At 49.2% G+C, this 24,222-nt stretch overlaps 1 protein-coding gene across 1 annotated transcript in view; it reads left to right on the top strand.

Moving 5' to 3' along the window:
- IMPG2 (interphotoreceptor matrix proteoglycan 2) overlaps nucleotides 1-24,222 on the top strand; it is a 117,526-nt gene that overhangs the window by 26,961 nt on the left and 66,343 nt on the right. The window contains exons 4-5 of the mRNA XM_054973940.1: nucleotides 18,202-18,233; nucleotides 18,333-18,356. Of these exons, the coding sequence (XP_054829915.1) occupies nucleotides 18,202-18,233; nucleotides 18,333-18,356 (56 nt within the window). The remainder of the gene's footprint in view (nucleotides 1-18,201; nucleotides 18,234-18,332; nucleotides 18,357-24,222) is intronic.

The raw sequence follows: 24,222 nt of genomic DNA on the forward strand, positions 1-24,222 counted from the left end.
AATATTACACGCTTTATTGTTGATTGTGGAGGCATTATAGTACACGGGAATTTTCTTCTTGTCTGATACCACCTGGAGGCTAGCAAGCCTACTTACTGCACAGTAGCATACCTTATATTATCCTTATTCTTTTACCAATGCATCTCTCTGAACCATTTCTTTATCATTCACTTTTGCGTAGTTTGCAGAAAGCCCTCCTAACCTCTTCAGGTAGGCCATTCCATAGGGTGGGGGTCACAACAGAGAATGCACACGTATGGGCAGTTGTTGATTTTGCCCATTTGTAAGGTGGCATCTGCAGAAAGCACCTGCAGAAAGCCCAAGGGGGGGGGGCATTATATGAAAGCATAGTCATTGTCTTTCTTGTTTTCCATTTGTTTCACTGGGTTGGGACAAGAGACATTCTAAATGATTTTCTAAAATTTAGCTGTAATTTTTCTGTGGTGGATAGGATCCAGACAGGAAAAGCCTGAAGATGAATTTGTACAATAGCACAATATCCAGAGATGACTGGATTCTATGCCAGTGACTTCTGAAAAAATGTCATACTCTAAACTCAGTGGGCACAAACCTACAAAAGTACTGTATGTTTACTTACTTCATTAGGACTCTGCTGTTCTTCTAACAGGGATCCAATCCAGCGTACATCATTCTCCTTTCCTCCATTTTATCCACACAATAACCCTGTGAGGCAGAACAGCAGGATTTGTGTCCAGTGGTGTCTGAAGAAGAGAACTTTCACTCTCAAAAGCTTTGTCCGGAGCAGGCTCCTCCTGCCCCGGACTGGGCGCGCACGCCGGTCTCCCTGCCGCCCGCGGAGCTCCCCCCCCACCTGCGAAGCTCCCCTCCCCACCCACGGAACTCCCCTCCCCAATCCCGCGCACCCCCCACACACACCCCACACCCCTCGGGGACCCCCTACCTGCGGGGAGCATGGACGGGGCGCACGGCGAGCCGGGCCGAAACAAGGAAGCGCTCACCCGCGCCGCCGCCCCTGTCAGCAGAGCCGCACGGGCCGGCATGGACGGCCGCCGCGCCGAGGGAAGCCGCTCCGACGAGGGGAAGGGCTGCGGCCCAGGAAACGCCGAGGCGGCCGCCCGCACCGTCCGGGTCGGAGGCGCAGGAGTGGGCCTGGCCGGCAGCGGGGCGAGGGGGCGGGACGGAGAGCCAGCCACGCCATCCCCTGACTGGCTGGACGGCTCCTGGGAGGGCTCGCCGGTGTGAGCCACGGGCAGGGATTGGCGCAGGGCCAGCACCGGCGAGCCATCAACGGGGAAGAGGAGACAGCTGGCGGGACAAGGAAGAAGTGAGGAGGGAGGATGATGGACGGGCACGGTGACCAAAGGGAAGGGGGGGGAAACCGAGGGAGAGCAGAGGGTGGAGGTGGCACGCACAGGGATTGGTGACGGGTCCAGAGGCGGGGAGGAGAGCCGCTATAAAGGGGGAGGTCCCGATGACGCCGAGGAGGAGTAGCTGACTGAGAGGTGGCACAGAGAGAGGGAAGGAGAAGTTCTCGGAGACAGCTAGCTGGAGACAGAGGCTGCTGGAGCAGCCACGGTCCCAGCCCAGTCTGAGGCAGAGGGAACTCACCCCTCCCCCTGGAGGCAAAGGAAGGGACGGCGGAGCACGAGGAGGGCGCGGTTGGGGGCGGGGCGGGGCCTCACAAACTGGTGGAGAAAGCAGGCACCGGCGGACCCGTGAGGCACCCGCTTCCGCACCTACCCACCCCCGCAGGCTGGAGCAGCTCCCGTACCCTTATACGCCCGGCAGTGCTGCAGAAGCCGAGCGGAGAGACACCCCCGGCCAGCCCTGCCATGGATCTCACCCAGTTCGGGCAGCGGCTCACGGAGCATCAGGGCCAGCTGCTGAAGGAGGTGGCCCAGCAGCAGCTGGATGCCCAGGCCGCTCTCGCCCGCCAGCAGCAAGACGCTCAGGCGGCCCTGATCCGGGGACTCCAACAGACCCTGGCCCAGGCAGGGGCCGGTGCCGGCGGGGGCGGGGGAGGCGCCAACCCCCGCCCGCCCTTTCACCTGGCCAAGTTAGGGCCAGAAGACGACGTAGATGCCTTTTTGGAGGCCTTTGAACGCACGGCGGAGGCGGCAGGCTGGCCGCAGGCCCAGTGGGCCTTCATCATTGGCCCTTACTTGACCGGAGAGGCCCAAGCCGCCCTGAAGGCCCTCCCCAAGGCCGAGAGTGCCGACTACGTCAAACTCAAAGAGGCGGTCCTCGACCGCTATGAGATAACGCCGGAAACCTACCGCCAGAGGTTTCGGGCCATCACCTTCCAAAAGTCAGACCGCCCCCGCACGCTGGTAACCGCCCTCCAAGATACGGCGTACCGATGGCTAAGGCCCACCACAGATGAGGGGCGGAGGATTGTGGACCAGGTGGTCCTCGAGCAGCTGCTGCAGGTGATTCCCGCCCGAGCCAGAAACTGGGTGGCCTACAATAAGCCCGGCACCCTGAAGGAGGCCACCACCCTCTGGGAAAACGTGATGGCCGTGGAGGCTCGAGACCCCCCGAAGGCAGAAGCTCGTCTGGGTGGCGAAGGGGGCCAAGGTCCCGGCGGGAGGGGTGGCCGGGCCCGGTCCGGGCCTCGCCCACCCACCCCGCTCAACGCCGGTCGGCCAGCCGCCGGGCCTCCCCAGGGACCTCGGTGGACCTTCCCTCCGCCCACCACCCCACCTACCAAGCCGGCCGGAGCGAGCCGGGACCCCAGCGACAAGGGGCCCTGCTTCACCTGTGGGCAGCGCGGACACTGGAAGAGGGAGTGCCCCCTTTTGGAGTGCGACTTGGGTTGGGACACCGCCCTGCCAACCACCGCCCGGTCCTCTAGGCCGCCACCCATGCTGATCTTGGTGTCACTGGCCGGGAGGGGATTGACCGCCTTGCTTGATAGCGGGAGTTCGGTGTCTATGGTCAGGACCCATCTCCTGCCGCCCGACCTGCCCGTAGTCCGCCAAGCCACCATTGCCTGCGTGCATCACCACGTCGAGGAGTGCCCAGTGGTCCAGGTGCCCGTGACCTACCGTGGCCAAACCCTTGAGACGCACTTGGCTCGAGTGAACGCCCTGCCCTACCCCGTCCTCTTGGGGAGGGACGCCCCCCACTTCCGGCTAGCCATGCGGACCGCCCTTCCCCCGGAGCCGGTGGACGGCGATGAGACACTGGCCGGAGCGTCGGTGAGCGACCCATCGGAACCAGACGAGGGAGAGGGGGCAGAAGGGGCCTCGATGCAGCTACTCCAGGGATGGAATAGGGAGCCACGGTTTGCCACTGCCCAGACGGAAGACCCCTCGTTGGAGAGCTTGCGACGGGCGACCGCAGTAAGTAACGGGCGAGTCTTAGATCCCCGCCGAGCCAACCGGTGGCCGCGGGTCATCCAGGAGGGGGGCCGTTGGTATCGCCTGGTGAAGGAGAGAGGCAGAGAGATCCGTCAACTCCTAGTCCCCACCGCCTTCCGACCGGAGGTCTTGAAGGCCGCCCACGACCACCCGTGGGCCGGGCACCAGGGAGCCCGGGGCACGACCGCCCGGATCGAGGCCCACTTCTTCTGGCCAGGCTTAGTTAAGGAGGCCAAGCGCTATTGCCAAGCCTGCCCCCTGTGCCAGCGGCTGGTCGGCCGCCGTCCCGCCAGGGCCCCCTTGGCTCCCCTGCCGGTCATCGAGGAACCCTTCTCCCGGGTGGCCATGGACTTCGTAGGACCTTTACCCCGCACCCCCCGCGGGGCACGCTACCTCCTGGTCCTGATGGACTATGCCACACGGTACCCGGAGGCCGTCCCTCTCCGCGACATGAAGGCCCCAGGGGTAGCCCGGGCGCTGGTAAGGTTCTTTGCACAGGTGGGGCTACCCAGGGAACTGCTGTCGGATTGTGGGAAACCCTTCACGGCCCAGATCACCCGACACCTATGCCGAACGCTGCACGTCCGACAGATCTTCACTAGCATCTACCACCCCCAGACCGACGGCCTGGTGGAGAGGTTCAACCAGACCCTGAAGACCATGCTCCATAAGATGGCCCACGACCGGCCCAAGCAGTGGGACCTGTATGTTGACCCCCTACTGTTCGCAGTACGCGAGACACCCCAGGCCTCCACGGGATTCGCCCCCTTTGAGCTCCTGTATGGCCGGCGCCCCCGCGGGATACTGGGGCTGGTGGAGGAACAATGGGCCCCCCCGACCGCCTCGGAGGCCCGCCCGGTCCCCACATACGTGCAGGAGCTCCGAGCGCGCCTCGAGGCCTGTCGGGCCGAGGCCCGGCAGAGGCTCCAGGCAGCCCAACAATCCCAGAAGGCTTATTACGACCGGGGAACAGCGGCCCGAAGGTTCCAGGTCGGAGAAAAGGTCTTGGTCCACCACCGAGTCATGGGGCCGGGCCCGGGGGACCCCTGGCGAGGTCCCTATCGCATTACCAAGGTTCGGGGGCCTTGGTCCTACGAGGTCCAGTGCGGCGCGACGCCCCGGCAGCGGAAACGCCTCCATGTTAATGACTTGAAGGCCTGGCACGAGGCAGAGCCCCTTCAGTGCAACCTGTCCCCCGAACCTCTCGAGCTCCCAGCCGGGGAGCTGCCTTGGACCCCAGCCGGACCCCCGGATGAGGAACCGGTCCTTGACCCCGCGCTCACGGGGGACCAGCGGGCCCAAGTGCGGCAGGTGCTCCAGGAGAACCCGGGCCTTTTCTCTCGGCAGCCGGGGCAGACCACGGTGATCACCCATTCCATCTCCACCCCGCCAGGGCAGGTGGCCCGTGCGCCCTGGAGGCCACTACCTCTGAAGCGCTGGGAAATCGTGGCCCGGGAGGTAGATGACATGCTCCGCCTCGGGGTGATAGAGCCGTCCCGCAGCGCCTGGCGGAGTCCTATTGTGCTAGTGGGCAAGCCAGATGGCTCTGTCCGCTTCTGCGTGGACTACCGCCAGGTCAATGCGATCGCAAGTTTTGACGCCTACCCTATGCCGCGGGCCGACGTGCTGGTAGATCAGCTGGGAACCGCCCAGTACCTATCTGCCCTGGACCTCACAAAGGGGTACTGGCAGATCCCCATGGTTCCAGAAGACCGGGAGAAGACAGCCTTCGCCACCCCACAGGGGTTATTCCAGTTCCGAGTCATGCCGTTCGGTCTCCATGGGGCCGCGGCGACCTTCCAGCGGCTCGTCGACCACGTGTTGGCCCATTGCCAGGGATTCGCCCGTGCCTATATTGACGACATCATCATATTCAGCCCCGATTGGTCGTCCCACCTCCGGCACCTGGACACGGTGTTGAAGGCGTTGGCGGCAGCAGGCTTGCGAGCCAACCCGAGCAAGAGCCGGATCGGGTTCCGGGAGCTCACCTACCTCGGGTACCAAGTGGGGCATGGGGTGCTCCGCCCAGTGCCCGACAAGGTGACCACGCTAGAACAAAGCCCGCGACCCCGGACCAAGCGCCAGATGAGGCGCTTCCTGGGGCTGGTTGGCTACTACAGCAAATTCATCCCCCATTTTGCCAGCCAAGCCAGCCCCCTTTCCGACTGCCTGCGGAAGGACCAGCCCTCCACAATCCAATGGCGACCCGAACGAGTACAAGCCTTCGAGGCTCTGCGCAAAGCCTTGTCCGCGGCCCCCGTCCTCAGGAACCCCGACTTCAACCGACCCTTCCTCGTCCAAACGGACGCATCGGACGTGGGGCTTGGAGCGGTCCTGTCCCAAGAAGTAGAGGGCCAAGAACATCCAGTGTTGTTCATCAGTAGGAAGCTGCAACCAGCCGAGGTCAAATACGCCACGGTGGAGAAGGAGGCCCTGGCGGTGAAGTGGGCCGTGGGGGCCCTCCAATTCTACCTCTCCAACAACCCCTTCACCCTGGTCACGGACCACGCCCCCCTGCTCTGGATGGCCCGCATGAAGGACCATAACCCACGGATCCTCAGATGGTATCTCTCTCTGCTCCCTTTCAGCTTCCAACTACGGCACCGGCCAGGGCGTCTCCATCTGAATGCGGATTACATGTCGCGGGTCCACGAGGAGACAGCGGACCAGGAGGCGCCCAACCCCAGGGAGGGGGTGTGTCCGGAGCAGGCTCCTCCTGCCCCGGACTGGGCGCGCACACCGGCCTCCCTGCCGCCCGCGGAGCTCCCCCCCCACCTGCGAAGCTCCCCTCCCCACCCACGGAACTCCCCTCCCCAATCCCGCGCACCCCCCACACACCCCCCACACCCCTCGGGGACCCCCTACCTGCGGGGAGCATGGACGGGGCGCACGGCGAGCCGGGCCGAAACAAGGAAGCGCTCACCCGCGCCGCCGCCCCTGTCAGCAGAGCCGCACGGGCCGGCATGGACGGCCGCCGCGCCGAGGGAAGCCGCTCCGACGAGGGGAAGGGCTGCGGCCCAGGAAACGCCGAGGCGGCCGCCCGCACCGTCCGGGTCGGAGGCGCAGGAGTGGGCCTGGCCGGCAGCGGGGCGAGGGGGCGGGACGGAGAGCCAGCCACGCCATCCCCTGACTGGCTGGACGGCTCCTGGGAGGGCTCGCCGGTGTGAGCCACGGGCAGGGATTGGCGCAGGGCCAGCACCGGCGAGCCATCAACGGGGAAGAGGAGACAGCTGGCGGGACAAGGAAGAAGTGAGGAGGGAGGATGATGGACGGGCACGGTGACCAAAGGGAAGGGGGGGGAAACCGAGGGAGAGCAGAGGGTGGAGGTGGCACGCACAGGGATTGGTGACGGGTCCAGAGGCGGGGAGGAGAGCCGCTATAAAGGGGGAGGTCCCGATGACGCCGAGGAGGAGTAGCTGACTGAGAGGTGGCACAGAGAGAGGGAAGGAGAAGTTCTCGGAGACAGCTAGCTGGAGACAGAGGCTGCTGGAGCAGCCACGGTCCCAGCCCAGTCTGAGGCAGAGGGAACTCACCCCTCCCCCTGGAGGCAAAGGAAGGGACGGCGGAGCACGAGGAGGGCGCGGTTGGGGGCGGGGCGGGGCCTCACAAGCTTATACCCTGAAAATCTTGTTGGTCTCTAAGGTGCCTCTGGACTCAATTCCTGCTGTTCTACTGTAGACCAACATGACTACCTATATGAACCTATAAGGTAGGTTAGGCTGTGAGACTGTGACTGGCCCAAGGTCAGCAAGCAAGCAGCTTTTTAGAGAACTTATGGGGGTGTTACAGGGTTGTTTGCGGCAAGGAGTGAGCACATGAATGAATCCAAAGAGGGGATTGCAAATATCTAACAACCATACTGAGACATGAGCACAGAGGCACTGTATTAAATGGAAACAAGTGGGGACCTGCAAGGACTTGCAGGAGGCATCTTTAGTTCCCCCTTCCCCCACTGTTTTTTCTTTCTCTTCTTGGAGAAAGAACTCTTCCTTCTTTCCTTCCCACCCACCAGCCAACCTATCTTTATCTGCCTCCTGGCCTCAGCTTTCCATCCTTCCTTTCCCCAGGCAGCGTCTACCCAGGAAATCTATAGTCCAGTTGCACAGGGTTGACAGCCTGGCTGGGCTCACGTGCACATTGGGGAACCTGCAAAGACGTGCAGGGGGTGCTTCACTTCCCTTTGTACCCCGCTCTCCACACTATTTCTTCTTTTCCTCCTCCTGGCAACCCCCATATCCTCATCTTTCCTGGTTTCCTTCTCCTTCCCAGCAACCTGCCAACCTTCCTTTTATCTACCCCACCCCAATTTATTATTATTATTATTTTTAAGATTTTACATTTTTCTGTAAACCCAAGGCACATTTTAGGTTTGTAAAATGTTCTGCCTCGTCTAATCATGGCTCCAACCTCCAAATTTAAGTATCCCACATCTGGCCATGTTCAGAATCAGGTATATTGATATCTGTGATTATTGCATTGGAAATGCATTTCTGATGGCTGCTGTGTGTTTTAGAAAATTCTTTATTTCTAATAGCATTGTTATTCATAGCAAACAGAAATAATTCATCAGCTATATTTGATAGAAGACAGAATTACCATGTGCAGGATTAAACTAATACAGATCAGAAAGGGCATTCCCTAATCCTTCCAGGATTTATTGTCAAGGAACACATTTCCCTTTCGACCTTCCTCTTTCATAGGCCACTGTAGCAAGTAATGCTCATGTCAACTATCTGGTAAACATATCCCATTTAGTGCTTTGAATTTAAATATTTTATTTTAAACTGCTGTTGTCCAAATAAAGTTATTCTGATGGAATTTGCATTATTAAACCACACAGGACTGCCCACAGGGTGGCTGTGATCTATTGTGCTTCTGTGGCACTCACTTGATGATTTGTTAGCAGAAGCCCCAATTTTGAATGTATGTAACTGATGTTGGGGACTCAGGGAAGAACAGGAATTCTGTTGGTGTACTGCCCACTTTGCTGCTCGGCAGTGTCTCTGTCTAACCTGACAGAGACAATCTCGAATTTGCTCTTGAGGGCCTCGAGGTTTGCTGTTCTTGGAGACTTCAGTGTTCATGCCAAAGGTGCCCTAACACCTCAGGAGGACTTTCAATACCTTCAGCCATGGTATCCTTCTGGAGAGGCTGGCTAGGATTAGGGGACACCATGCATTGGTGGTTCAGCTCTTATTTGACTAACTGATTCCAGAAGGAGGTGCTGGTGGACTGCTGCTCAGCCCATGACATTTATGCTATGGCATCCCACAGGGTTCTGTCATCTCCCCCATGCTATTTAACATCTACATGAAAACTCTGGGAGAGATCATCTGGAGATCTGGAGCACCAGAAATATGTGTATGACACCTCAGCTCTATTTCTCCTAAATAGTTAAGCCAGGTGGATTTGTTGAAGTCTTGAATAGGTATCTTTACTATCCACACATAATGCTGGGATCATTGAGTCTGTGGCTAAATTTCTTTGTTGTGCATTGAAGAGAAGAATGGTTTAAGTGATGGGGTAAGAGATTTGTTGTTGTTGTTGTCTCCTTGCTGACTGTGCATATGTATGTCCTGTTATGCCAATAAAGGTATTCGATTCGATTCGAATAGGTATCTGGAGAACGTAATGGGATGGATGAGGGCCAATAAACTGAAGCTCAATCCAGACAAGACTGAGGTGATGCTGGTCAATGGAGAAGCTGCTAAGTGACTCAGAGCCAGCCTTTCTTTCTTTCTCCTCTACATTTGTAATGTGCAGTCCAATTTATCTTATGTTTTGCTATCATTATACTGAGTGCTTCTCCATCCCCAGTGGCATCTAATGAAGTGGATTTGGAGCAGGATAAATAACATTTTAATAGTTTTAGGACATCAGGTAAATTGAACAGCTCATTCTAGAACTTCTAGAATTCTCCCACATACTAGAAGAGAAAGGAGATAATTTAAAAAATTTAAAATAACAATTTTAACAATTTAAAAACAATAATTTAACAATTTAAGACAATTTAAAAACAAGCTTTTTCACCTGAAATTGCTGAGGAGACAGCAGGTAGTTCCGTGATTTATGCCATCATCCAGAGAGGCAAGGAGCATAAAGGGTCCTTGGTTGTTTAACTGATGATTATTTCATTAGAGGCTGTTAAAGAGTAGTAATACTAACTAATGTTACTGCAATCTTTCATTTTGTAATTCATGTTGAGAACTTTCTTTTAGCTGAAAAATGATCTATGAATGTATGCAATAAGTAAGCAAGCATTATGAATCTCTATAGAAAATTAAAATTGGTCTTTCCTTCTTCATTCTGTCTTATGTGGCTTCCTGAGCCTCATAATAAGGAATATTCATCCCCCCAAGTACATTCTTGTTCTGTCTCTCTTTTTCACATCTCAAGGAGACCCACCCATATAGAGGAAGATGCTTCTCATTCATTTATGTCCCACTCGTCTTGCCAAAGGAGATGCGATTCCTCACATAAATGTGCTCTTAATGAAATTCCTCATATACCACTCATATAGGATAGTGGTTGGAGATCTCCCACACCACAGAGCTCCGTTCCCCTAGAGAAAATGTCTGCTGTGGCAGGTGGTCTCTATGGCATTATACCCTGCTGATCTCCCTCCTCTCCCCAAACTCCATCCTCTCCAGGGTCCACACCTGGAGAGGGCAACCCTACCCTCATATGTTCTTTACCTTTCTTTATTAGCCTCCTTTGCCTGCATTGATTCTTGGCATCCAAGTCCATGCTAGAAAGGGAAAACCCTCCTAACCACTCCAGCAGCAAAAGTGCTGGTGGGATATATACAACTGGAAGAAGTTGCTGGATCATGGAAGGATGCATCCAAAGTTCAGTGCATCCTTTAAAGAAGTGAAGCTGATTGGAAGTTCACATGTAATCTTATTCCAAGAATTAAAATCAAGGAAACTTGGATTGGTATGTGTGATGGACAGGACTGGCTCCAGCTCTGCCTCTCATAAGAGACTGCCAATTGGAGTGGGTGGAATGATGGACCAATGGGAATAAGTGATCATTGGAGGGAAAGGAGGCTCTTGGGAGCTGCTGAGAGAGAACAGTTTTTTTGACTCTGGTGAAGGAAAGCAGCAGAGAGACAGCTGATTACAAACCTGTTCTGATACTTTGAAACATTCTCTGTTTGTTTGTTTATTAGTCTAAGATCTGTTCACTCCTATATTCTGTCTTGTAAATATAGTTTGTTTTTACTTTGTTTAACCCTAGCTGGCTTGAAATCATTGGCTGAGGGGGTCTTAGTTTAAATGGTGGTAGCTTATATATAGGGAAAATAACTTCTGAGTTCCCTTTTCCCTAATAGCCCTGGGCTGTAGCTAGGGTTCCCAAGTGCCTATACTGTCCTGGCAGTGGGGGAATCTGGTACTTACTGGCACCAATGTGGTGATATCACTTCCAGAAATGATGTCTGCCCGGAGTACGTCCACAGTGTGTGTTCCTAGAGTGCCTGCTGGGGGTGGGCAATCTCTGTGTGGCCAGAAACTTCCTACTGGTCACCAGCAGGTAAACTGTTGGGTGGCTGCCCACCACTGGCAGGCACCTGGGATCCCTAATTGTAGCTGATTGAGGGGAGTTACATATAGAGAATTAGCTGCTTGTCTGATGGAGACTCTGGAAGAGGAAAGAGAGAGTCCTGTGAGGATTTGGGTCAGGGCTCTCTGCCTGATATAGTGGAGGCTAGGCAGGTGGTATGTGGCGGACTCCCAGCCTTTACTTGCCTGGGTAGCAAGAAGTGTGAAAGTCTTGTGTGAGAGAGTTTGTAGCAGAAGCTGGCTCTGCACTGTGCGGATGGGCTGGGTATGTTTTGATCTCATGAACCCGTCTCTTCTCCCTTTTTGGAATCAGGTTTTCAAAACCTGAGAGTGTATGTTTGTAGGGGAAGCTGGTTGGAGTGTGGAGGGAGGGTATTTGAGAGACTCTTGGGATGGCATTCAGACCTGCATTCCCTTACCTGCCTGTAGTCCCTCTCATCCATCCCCATTCACCGGTGGAATGGACCAGATATGGTAATCATAACCACCACTTTAAAAATGAGAGTGGTTAACCTTGAAGAGCCTGGAGCTTCTCTCCCCTCAGTTCCTCTGACAACATCCCCTTTATCACAGGTATGGTACTGCTTAAAGAACAGGCAAGTGTGAGACCCCTTGGCAGCATTTTGAAAATTTAATGGGAAAAAAAAGCAAAAAGTGCAGAAGGAAATAGTGAAAAGCCTGGAAAAAACCCAGAGCAAAAGCTATTGGAAGCTCTGCGCAAAAGCAAAGTTATAGAACAGTTGATTGGCTTGCACAAACAGAACAGTGGTGCTGCAGTGGTTGAGATAGATTTCAAACAGTACAGTGCAAGCCAAAAAGGAAGAGCAAGGGCATTTGACTGAGCCAAAACAGGTGAAATGGACCAGACAAGGCAAAAGTGATAAGAATGTCTTTTACATAGTTAAGCAAATTTCCCTAACATAGAACTTTCATGCTCCTTAATCCATTCCTTGGATCTGGTGGCACTGCCACATAATTCACTGCATGAGGACACATTCCATCAGCAGCATTAAAAATCAGCAAAATGCACATTTGGGCTCCTTGATTTGGAGATTCTAGAATTTAATAAATGGTCCACTCTTTTTTCAGGAATTGGGTTATCCTTGGCAGTAATCACTTGCTTTTTGCTGCTGAGGTTGGCCAAGGGCCAATCCTAAATCTTGAATTTTGCCTGGGACAGTGTTGACAGGAAGCAAGGGATTAACACCTCTTCCAAAGGGAGAGAAAGAGCTTCATAAACCACATGGGTTCGTGCTGTGATTCAAAAAAGCTAAGCAGAATGCTCAAAGAGTCTGGGGAAGTTGCTCAATGAATAAAATGATGGGGAAAATTAGGAAACCCAGCAAAAAAAAAAAGAATAAAACAGAACAGGAAAAATGACAATGAATCCAGGGGATCCATGAGTCCAAAAGAGTAAAAAACAAAGGTGGCAAACAAATGTTAAATAGAAGAAATATGCCAGCAGTGCTTTCAAAAATGCAAAAGGTAGACTACCTACCTGAAGCATGGAAGAAGATGTGAGACGCAAACCAAGCATTCCATTTACTAATACTAATATAACATCACCAATATGCATTGCTGGAAAATGAAGTGCTCCATGGTGGTGAGTAGAGGCAGGCATGAACCAAAATATGAACCAAAATTTGTCATGAACCGGGCTGGTTTGTGGTTTGCAACCCGGTGGTTCATGGGAGCTAATTTCTCACGAACTGTGACGAATTTTAGCCCAGTTTGTTTGGTTTGTATTTCGGCAGCCTGCTGCCGATCAATCAGTTTCCTAGGCAACAGGGGCGGGGGATAGCCTCTCTGTAAACCTTCTGCTGATCTGGAAGTGACGTTTTCACGAACCGAACAAACCGGTTCATGAACTGGGGCAAGTTCATGAAAGTTTGTGGTTCATGAAGCACGACAAACCACAAACTGCACCGTTCGGAATTTTCGCGGTTCATGCCCATCTCTTGTGGTGACTCTTTATTTTTGTTGCCCATTGGAACAGGGTTGAAACATTCTAATGATTCACATCACTTGGCTATCATATAAATATCACTTGTTATAAATATTGCTTGTTATTGTATAAATATGTTGAGTGGCTTTCTTTAAAAGAAGTTGGCAAGGATCGTAAATAAATTGATGCTTGCTGAAGAAGAAGTGGTGATATACTGCGAATAAGGCCTGGCCAAGCCCTGCCTTACTTGTATTGCCTTTTACAATTAACTGCGGAAACACCTCTTGTGTGTGTGTTGGTGTTAACAGCTGCCCTTGCAGATGAAATAGGCCCGTTTGCATGTTCATGCAAGGAATGGAATGTATAATCTGTGCCATATAAAAAAAGTTTGAACTTTTGTGTCAGTGATGGCCTGAAAACTGTCTAAAGCTCTTGAACCTGCTAGGGAAAAGTCAGAGCAAATTTGAATGCCTTGATTTTTCAGAGACCATAAGATCTGAGAAAGGACTTATGAATCAGAAAAGTCATTTTTCTCTTTTGAAACTCTTGACCGGTTTGTCAGCTAAACAGCAATAAAGTATGAACAGGAAAGGGGCCAGCTCTGAGCTCAGGGTTTCTTGCAAGGCCTTGGTTTAACTCACCAGATCAGAATTTCCAGTTTGTTTGGGGTACAACTGAATGTAAGTCTGAACCCCACTCCAGACATAATTCTGTTTGTTAATTTAAAATAGGTTTGATTCCCTCACCTGCTTTTGGGGGGCAGGGAGGACGACGACATAAAATGTGTTCATTGCATTCAGTCTAAATATAGAATGGGTTGGATCCAGTGATCTGTGGGTAGAAGGATCACAGATTTTCTTCTCCCCCCCCCCCCCCAGCATTTCTTTTCCAAAGAAGGTTGGTTTCTGGGCTTGTAAGACCCACGAGGACTATTAATAACTACCCTAGTTGCGCAGAGGAGAGGAAGGGCTCAAAATCTCTCTTGGCTCCTCTTTCCTTCAGCACAGTTCCACTGACAGAAGAGGCAGGACTGCCAATTTTACTCTCTTCCTCTTTCTCAATGCAGCCCTCCAAGGCACATGGCTATTAGTCCACATGAGTTCTGAAACCCCAGGAATCAATTTCTTCAGGGTGAGAAAAGGCTGCACATAGGGATGGGGATGGGGAACAATGTTTGAGAGCCAGTTTGGTATAGTGGTTAAGAGCGCAGGACTCTAATCTGGAGAACTCGGGTTGATTCCCCACTCCTCCACTTGAAGCCAGCTGGGTGACCTTGGGTCAGTCACAGCTTCCAGGAGCTCTCTCAGCCCCACCCACCTCACAGGGTGTTTGTTGTTGTGGGGATAATGATAACATACTTTGTGAACCACTCTGAGTGGGTGTTAAGACATCCTGAAGGGTGGTATATAAATAAAATTGTTGTTGTTGTTATTATTATTAATGGAAAGATGCACATGTGTCAATATGTGCACGTGTCATGTGTCTGTCTGCTGACAGACCAAAGGATCCAACAAGCATGTTCTGCGATAACAGCTCTAGGGATGGAAAGTGCCATCATCGCAGCTGATTTATGGTGACCCTCTGCGTAGCAACCTTGAACTCCTTGGTGGTCTGCCATCCAAGTACTAACCAGGGCTGATCCTGCTTTAGTTTCTGAGATCTGATGGCACAGATGGTTTCATCTGTGCCATCTGGTTCAGGGCTGATAACTGCTGTAGAGGTGGAGAGTGCCCTCAAGTCATAGGTGACTTATGGCAACCCCTGGTGGGGTTTTAATGGCAAGATACTAACATAGGTGGTTTGCCCTTGCCTGCCTATGCAACCCTGGTCTTCGTTGGAGGTCTCCCATCTAATTGCTAACCAAGGCCAACCCAGCTTAGCTTCTGAGAGCTGACGAGATCAGGCCCACCTGGGCTATCCAGGTGAGAGTGATAACTGCTCTACTCACATAAAAGAAGTGGAAGACAAAGGTAACATTCATCCATCTTATTCTGAAGCATGGCCTTATTAAGTCATAAGATTTTATGAATATGTTTGTTCATAAAGCCAATCCGGGGTATATGTGTGGTTGGCATCAGTGTTTCTGACTCTATGTAGAGTGTTTCAGTACATTGTATAAAAACCACCTGCTTGGATTCCTAAGCCCAGACAGCAGGGGTGACTACCTAATCTGACAATATTCAGAGTGACAGCATGGTTGCATTTGCTGTCAAACCGAAACACTTCTAGTAAATGTTATTTTAAGCCTGCTGGTCTTGACCAGGTCAGCTGCCTAAGTAATTTAGAGAGAGATGCCAATTTGGAAAACAGCCTACTTGCTGTTCAAGTTTATTACATTCTATTCTGAGAAATGGTGACTATAGGGCAGGAATGTGGATGCTTATGCTACTGCAAAAGACTTGTTTTGTGAGTGCATGAACTACTGATGCTTTGATGTGGACTGAGTGTGGTTTCAGAACACAGAAATTATTGTCATAATACTCAAATCTCATGTGTAGGAAAAATGTTTTAGAGCCAAAGATTCACTTCTCAAGAATCCTGTGTTTTCAGAGACGTCTCTGATTTTAAGCAGTTGTTTTCTTATTAGCAGTGTATTAAAATGTATGATTAAGCTACAGTACAGTAAAGGGAGACTGCTCTTTATCTAAGCACTGGAACCAAGCACATAAATTTTACAGCAAATTGGGTTTTCCAAGCAATGATTTGCTTCTCCATGAGAAAAAACGTATTTCCTTTCACCAGCTGCATCTAATGTGACCAACACTGGTACTGTGTGGAATGTGGCTGAGCAAATATGTGGCATCCATCACTTGTGATATCACTAGTGATGAAAGTCACAGTTTCTTCTACCTGCTTTCTCTCCCATTGCAGAGTCATTTTACTTTTCTTCCATAGTTTGAATTGTGCGCTGGCTAAAGGCAGGAGAAGAATGTTCAGAGAGGAATAGGGACAAGGAGGGATAGATTCCCTCTCCTGGCAAGGTGAAAAAATACCCTAAGAGTCTCCCCTGTGATTCTGCCTTATTGGCTACCACCACTGGCACTGCTTTTCCTTCCCAAAATTATCTATTCTCATGCTATATTAACACAGCTCTTCTTCCAGCTTGATGCAGATTGTATGAATGGATTAAGTGTTGGTGTACTCAGCAATATTCATTCATTCATACATTCATTCATTCACTTTATTTATAGTCCTCCTTTCTCACTGAAACTCAAGGCAGAGTACACAGTGTGAGTTAGTACAGTCAATTTCAAGGACATTTTATTAAACAGACAGACAGACAGAACCTTTATTGGCATAATGTAATACGGTCTATAAATACAAATTTGCAAAGTTTTAAAGCCAGGAGAGTTGGACCTGCTAGGTAGAGTCTTGGGCTTCTGCAGTCAATGTTGAATACAAACTGGAGACAATTGGGTAAAAAATGCCCTGTCAAATGGCTGTAAAATACTACTATTCCTACTACTTAGCAAAGGATTAATGTGCTTATTGGGGTGTCTTGGATTAGGCAAAGGAACTTCATCTGTGCTGTTCAGTATGGTGAAATCCTTTTCGAAAGGTTATGTATGATACAGTGGCTTTGTTTTCTTCCATGTTACTAACAGTGGTTTGAGTGCATTCAGAGATATTCAATACTCAGCATTCTGTGTGCACGCCTGGGGCTTTCCTGGGGCTCTGCCTGCTTCAGTTCCTTTTGCCTCTGAGGATCAATGGAGCTTTGGAAAGGCTCAGGGGGCTGCAGGCAGGCAGAAACTAGTGGCAACTGCTGAATTCTGCCACCCCGAACCAGCAGAAGTGATTTATCTTTGCATACAGATCACTTTTGATCTATTAGTTCTTTCAACTGCAGACTGCACTTAATAATGCACATGTTGACTGGTGTAGCTAGTTACACATATAGTGTAGCTAATGGGTTGGATTCCATGACTCCTTTCTACTGAGTTGGATCCTATGACTTTCTTCTTCAAGGAGGAATGACTACCTCCAGTGGAGAATAATTTTTTTCTGATGGAGAAAAGTCTTTCCATGTTCAGGGATACTTGATGGAAGAGAGTTAGTCCAATGTCTACTATGTGTTCAAATCACTCTGAAGCCTCTAGAATGTAATTACTGATGGTGTGACCATTTCATTTGTTATTTGTGGTGCTTATATTCAACACATTTGTTTAGATTTCTATCCTGCTCCATCTTGAAGGCTCAGGGAGGTAACAGTAGTTAACTAAGAAATAAAACTTGCCTATCCAGCAAACTAGAATAAAATATAATCAGATTTCCCCACTCTTTGCTGACTTATTCCATTTTTTATGATGCTCTAAATGTCAGAAGGCATTCTCCCATAACTGCTACCTTAGTGCTTTTAGTACCTGATCAGGCTGGCTGGCATTTTTTAAAGTGCAGCCATGACATTTAAGAATGACTATTGGTTCCGGAACCCAAGTCTCCATAATTTAAGGGCAATTCCCTTCAACCGAAACATGAAAATTTATGCCTAACAGCAATGCATACAACTATTTTAAGGATTGTATCCTAATGCAAATGTAAGGAAATATATTCAACCTAGTAAAATATAGCTTTACGGATGGTTTTCATACTTGGAATTTGAGCATCTATTTAAATCAGCAAGATTCAAGTCCAGTAGCATCTTAAAGACCAACAAGATCTTCAGGTATTTGATGAAGGGAGCTTTGACTCTCAAAAGCGTATATCCTGAAAGTCTGGGAGGTCTTTAAGGTGCAACTGCACTTGAATTTGCTGTTCTGCTGCAAACCAACACAGCTACCCACCTGAAACTATTTAAATCAGGCAAAAGTGACATTTGTTAAGTTGTAAGTGCAAGGTAGTGTTATTCACAGAGATTAGAATACAGTACTGGAAGCTATATGTATACTCATTGTCCATGACTGCCTGCTGTTATTATATCTTTAACATTTGCCATTTCTGTCTGCTTCCATCATTGCTGCCATTCTGCATGGTTGACAATGACAGTGCTGGGATAGCAGGCAGAACTACTAGAAATGAGTTACAGGAGAGCTGATTTAAATCAATTTAATTTAAAAGGCTAGAAATGGAATCTGGACATTTATATCTGCCTTCTACTGAAAGCTCCATCTATTTAGCTCAGTATTATCTACTCTAAAAAGCACCAGTCCTACAAGATCTCAGTCAGGAGTCTGCTTTTTTTGGTGTCTTTTGCCCTGGACTGTGTATTATGAAACTCTGATTACCTTCACAGTATCCCCTCTCCAGGCACTATCAGATAATGGGGATGGTATAATAAAGATGCAAAAATATAACTTCTGCATGTGCAAAATGCCAGCCCTTACCTGGAATTTGGTTTTCTATTTTCTAGAAACTGTCCTATGCTAAAGAAGTTATGGGCGGGTAAGTATCTACATCAACCTATATTTTATAATACCTTGTGAAAAGTATAAAGCAGTTTCAATAATTTATAAATTTTTCTTTTATTCTTTTTTTTGTCAGTTCCTGCGCTGACTGGACCTGTGGGTAAGTCACTGATTTACAGCTTCACAGTCCCTTCCCTTTCCAGCTGCAGCAGGTGCTCAGTTTAACACAAGCAATTTAAGACTCTGTTTCCTAAGCATAAAAAGCTGGCATTTGAGGTGTAAGCAGACTGCAGATCGCTCAGTAGACTCATGGCCCTGTGCAACTTTTACATGTATGCTCAATATATTGTTGTTTATATGAACGTAACATCAAGCCTTATGCCACCAAATGGAAATGTATGTGGAGTAGGAAAGAGGCAAAACACTTGCTGTGATGTGGCTGCGAGGAGGAGTGCTATTCAAAGGGGGAGGGGATAGAATGTGACTGGCCTAGGCAAGGGAATTCTGTAGTGTCAGCTAAAGGAATTCTTGGGTTCAAGCCTACGTGGTGTGCAGAAGGAGAACAGTTGCATGGCTGCAGTTGGCTAAGGCATCACGTAAGCAATTCCTGGATATGTAGTTCACTTATCAGAAGATGATGACACAAAAACTCTAAAAAACAAAGATAACTGATCTCGGGAAAAGATTTCTTAACTAAATAGTAACCTAAAAATAACAAAGCTACTGAGTTTATGAGAACAGGGCACAAAACAAAAACAAATTTCTTAAAGCAAAGTACAGATTATTTTCCTTATTTGGGTAGAATGTGTTTTATTTTATTTTATTTACATTATTTATAGTCCGCTTTTCTCACTGAGACTCAAGGCAGGTTACACAGTGTGAGCTACTACGATCAACTTCAAAGACACTTCAGTAAATAACTTAATAAAGTATATCTGTAAAGTTGCCAGTTGTCCAGTTTTTACCTGGGCAGTCCAGTTTTTTTGAAGGACTGTCTGGGGAAAATGTAATAAAAAACCTCGGACACCTCACCTATTCAGCCCACCTGCTGGTGTATATCTTGTGTGCATGCTGCCACTGGAGTTGCTGGAGGAGTATGCAGCCAACTAGTCCAGCCTGCTGCATACCATAGCCGCCTGGGGAGTTGGGGGTGAGTGGCTGGCCTGCCCACCCAGTCTCCTATGCACTGCCATAACAGTTGCCAGGGGAGTGAGCAGCCAGTCTGGTTGCCCAGCCTCCTGTGCGGAGCCTCCCAGGAGTGGCTGACCAGCCCACCCACCCCAGAAGTGACATCATTGCACCAAGAGCCGGGAGTGCTACCCCCTTCCCTCTCCCCGGGGTCTGGTAGTTTTCCAGACCCCATCTGGCAACCCTATATATCAGTGCAATTTGCAAAAATTTAAATTAGCAAGAATCCAATACAGAGTTGAAGAAAATCTAAAACAGAGCATAAGCAATTCTCTAAGACTGACATATTAAAACAACATCCAGTGGGATGATTCTTACAGCAATAGATAGCAATATTAGTCAAGTATAGCAATATCAGTCAAGTATAGACTTTAGAGTCTTTGGCATATATAGTCCATATCTGTTTATCCCCTTACTTATACATCACTTTGAGACCGCTTCCATACAGTACAGCTAGGGTTGCTTGGTGTCCAGTTTTTCCCCCAGCCAGTCCAGTTTTTTGTCAGACTGACCAGGGGAAACAGTGGGGGAATGGCAACCCTAAGATCAGTTGTAATTTCAGGATATCACCAGCCCCCTCCCCCCTGGAGGCTGGTAACCCAGCCCAGCCCAGAATTTACATCATCATGCTGGGACACTCTTTAGTAGTCACAGAAACCATACAGTTTTGGGTGAATACTCGGAAGGAAAGCTGAAGATGGTGAGGTTGGTTGGTGGATGGGAAGGAGGCAGGATAGGGGAAAGCAGGAAAGGAGCTTTTAGGAAAGGGGAAAAGAAAATGGGGAGGGGGAAATAAGATGCACCTTACAAGTACTTGTGGGACCCATTTTTTGCCTCATAATAACTAAAGGCATAAATCCAGAGGAGTTAGCCGTGTTAGTCAGTAGCAAAATAGTAAAGAGGCCAGTGGCACCTTTAAGACTAACCAACTTTATTGTAGCATAAGTTTTCAAGAGCCACAGCATCTGACGAAGAGAGCTGTGGCTCTCAAAAGCTTATGCTACAATAAAGTTGATTTGTCTTAAAAGTGCTACTGGACTCTTTACTATAAAGTCATAAATGTAATCTTCCATCATCTGAAATATATGGAAAGAAACACAGCTATCTCCCTCTACTCTCTCAAAATGGTACCTCTGGTGAATGTACTTTAAATGTATGGTATCAATGTGTAGGATTGAAGCTCTGGGCTGATTTACAGTGAGTGCAAAAGTGCAGGGCAAGTCTTAGACATTTGTATACCTGAAAGAAAAAGTCAAAATGGATTTCATTTTTTAAAATATTATTTGATCTTTTAAGTCACTGGTGTATATGGTACCTTACCAAGTCACATAAGCAAAACCAGCTAGGTATCTACCCTCAAGGAGTTTCAACAATCTAAAAGAACCAGTGGGGAAAGGGATTTATTCCTGTGAGTGTGGGAAAATACTTACACATATTTTTGATGTTTGGCTACAATTTTGAAGTGAAACTCACTTTTTTCATAAATGGAAAAATGGGCTGTGGAATGAATGTGAAGGAAGGGAGAGAGATAAACATATTCTACAAGGTAGTTCTAATGACAAAGTTGAAGTCTAGGAGCTGAAAATGGTGTTCTCCCTTTAGAATCTGGTGCCTGAAGCATACACTTCATATTGCTTCAAGGTAGGATTAGCAATGTATGTTATTTTTGACTGGGCCCTTTCTTTTGTGGAACACCATTATTAGACTAATGAGTATCAACTGTCTGATATTTACGTTCAACTACCTCTATGCTGAGATTTCCCTTACCTCCATACTGCTTCATTGTCTCTCATCGAGATTCCCTGCTCTGAATTATTATTCTCTTTTCCCCTCCTCACCACTCCATCCTGATGGACTCAGGCAATATCAGTGCTACTTTTGGTCCCATCCTCATTCTTTGTTCCCTGCTCTTCCAAACTCCTCCATCCTAATCCCTTAATGAATACTTCCCTGTTCTTTACCACTGTGCCTTCTTTTGTTGTCTCTGACATGGTTGAGCTGGGTTTCAGTTACAGTAAAGGATACAGTGAGCACAAGTGAAAGAAGTTGTGTACCATGGACTATTGTGTCTAGAGTCATAGTGCTACACAACTTCTTCCTCTTTTTGTCATGGTACCATTTGCTCTGACCTAAACTAAGCTCAGTACTTTTAGTGCCATTTCAGAAGCTGCCATCTCAGATTGGTAGCCTTTCTCCCATTCTTCCTATTCTGGTCCCTTCTTCTCTGACATGCCATTACCATTTCTTTCACTATGTTCAATTCCTACCTTGGCCCACATCATGGCTATCACTTTGATTCCTCAGTCTTTCCTGTTTTTTTCCTAGACACTTCCTTTGAGCTTTCTATTCAACTCCAGCCCTCCCCAATCTAAATAAAGCTATAGTAGCAATGGGAGAAACATCATCAGGAATGTTGTGTACTGGGTTGAGCTTCAGGCTAAGTTAGGCTCCTAATGCCTTATTATTCATTAATTACTTTTCATAGGCAGCAGCCAATCGGTCCACAGAAATAAAGACCAACCAAAGGGCTGCAAATCAGTTACATTGTATATAGTTGATGCAAATTAAGGATTCTAGTTGTGTGTGTTCATATTGGTTACTGTTTGAAAGGGCATGGGGTTTATGTATATATATTTGCTCGCATTGAGCCTGTGCTATCTGTCTGCTTCTGGTCTTCAATAAAGATATTATTATGAGCTGAAACCCTTACTAGCTGAAATCACTATGAGCAGAAATCGCAATACATAATACTGGCGACAAGGATGGGATTCAAAACGAGTAGGCATCCCTGCAGCAATTAGTGCTAGAGCGGAATTACTTCAGGCGGGTAGGCAGCTCCACAACATTAAGCTGAATCACTTGCCAAGCAAGGAATTGTCACTTCAGCTGGGCCGGCACTCGTTCCCTCCTTGCTCCGGAGCTCTATACGACATGGCCACCAAGGGCCAGTTTGAGCTATTTGTCTCAACCTCTGAGGACTGGGAGTCCTACATTGCAAGGTTCGAGTTCTATCTTGAAGTGAACAAGGTCGAGAATGCAGATTTCCAGAGAGCAACATTCTTCAGTGTCTGTGGGTGGTCCACTTTTGATATTGCCTGGGAACTCGTGACACCGGCTCAGCTTCAAACTACTGCATTCAACGTTATCAAAGACAGGCTCCAAGACCACTTCTCGCCACAGCCATCCAAGATAGCTAGCCAGCATGTTGGCCAGCAGGGAGACCAAGCCCAAGGTGAGTCAGTGACCAACTTCATCACAGCTCTCCAGCAAGTGGCTTGACAATGCAACTTCCCCAACCTTAAGATGGTGCTCCATGATCAACTAGTGTGCAGCCTGTGGGATGAGAAACTGCAATGTCGGCTGTTCGCCAAGAAAGAATTCACATTCAAGGAAGCTCTCAAGGAGGTGCTAGCAGTGGAAGCAGCAGACCAATCCACCAAAGAGGTGCGACAATTGCAGAGCCCTGCCGTACCTAAGAAGGCAGAACAGGTCCATCATGAGAGCCTCAACAGTGACTCAGAAGATGATGATGAGGTTAACCGAACTCAAGCGACACAGCACAAGTCTTCCAAACAGCAAATCTATTGGGGTTCCCTGTGCCGGCTGTGGGGAAACCACGAATGTAGGTCCTGCCAATTCCGCGACACTGAATGCCGGTCTTGCAGTAAGAGGGGGCACATCGCTGGGGTCTGCAGAGCAACCAAGAAGGGAGACTCCCCACCACAGACTCCGCACCCGACTCCGCACCAACGGTGGCTGGCTGAGAAGAGTTCTCCCTGGCCTGAAGAATGCCACTCCATGACTGAGTGTTCTAGCAGTACCATCGTCCTGAACACCCAAGTCAGCCACCAAACAAAAAATCCGCATCACAGTGCGCATTGAGGGGACACCATGAGAAATATAAGTTGACTCCGGGTCAGTGCTCTCCATTGTCTCCATGGACACCTTCAATCAAGTGTGCTCCAGGGGGAAGAACCGACAACTCGAGCCTTGTGATCTAATCCTGACGGTCTTCCAGGGTCGTCGGGTTCCAGTGGCAAGAGTTGGCCGAGTCACAGTCAGCTATAAAGACTTTCATGGCCCCCTCCGTCTGGTCGTAGTCAAGGGGCACCTCATTAGTTTACTGGAACTTGATTGGTTTGAGGCGTTGGGCATCCACATCACCTGAGTCCAACAAACCAACCAATTCAACATCAAAGCTGTTTGTGCAGTTTCCTACCATGTTCAATGGTTCGTTAGGGTGCTAGACAGGGCCACCTGTCTCCTTCGACCTCGATCCAGCAGTGCTGCCAATCCGTCTGAAGATGCATTGAGTTCCCTTCGTACTCAGACCGTGCATCGATGAGGAGTTAGAGCGGCTGATTGCCCAGGGAGTCCTCGAGCCTGTATCACACGCCCATTGGGAGATGCTGATCATCACACCCATCAAGGCCAACGGGGCAGTTCATAAACTGCTCTGAGTGGGTGTTAAGTCATCCTGAAGGGCGGTACATAAATCGAATTGGATGTATTTGCGCAGATTACAAGTGCACAATAAACCAGGCACTCCAACAGCATGCATATTCGGTGCCAGTAGTCAGCCACCTCCTGGCATCTCTTGCAGGAGGAAAAACTTTCATCAAAACTGACCTGGTGCAAGCCTACCAGCAGCTTGCTGTAGACAACGCCACTGCAGAGGCACAGACCATCGTGACTCACCACGGCACATTCAAGGTTAAGCGGCTACAGTTCAGGGTCAGCGTGGTGAAGAAAGAAACATTCTGGTGAAGAAACATTCTCCCCCTTTTGTCATAGACTAGAAGAACCAAAGGTAAAAGCCTATTCTTGAATAGTACAAC

The sequence above is a fragment of the Eublepharis macularius genome, chromosome 3, assembly GCF_028583425.1.
Source record: "Eublepharis macularius isolate TG4126 chromosome 3, MPM_Emac_v1.0, whole genome shotgun sequence".
Lineage (NCBI taxonomy): Eukaryota > Metazoa > Chordata > Lepidosauria > Squamata > Eublepharidae > Eublepharis > Eublepharis macularius.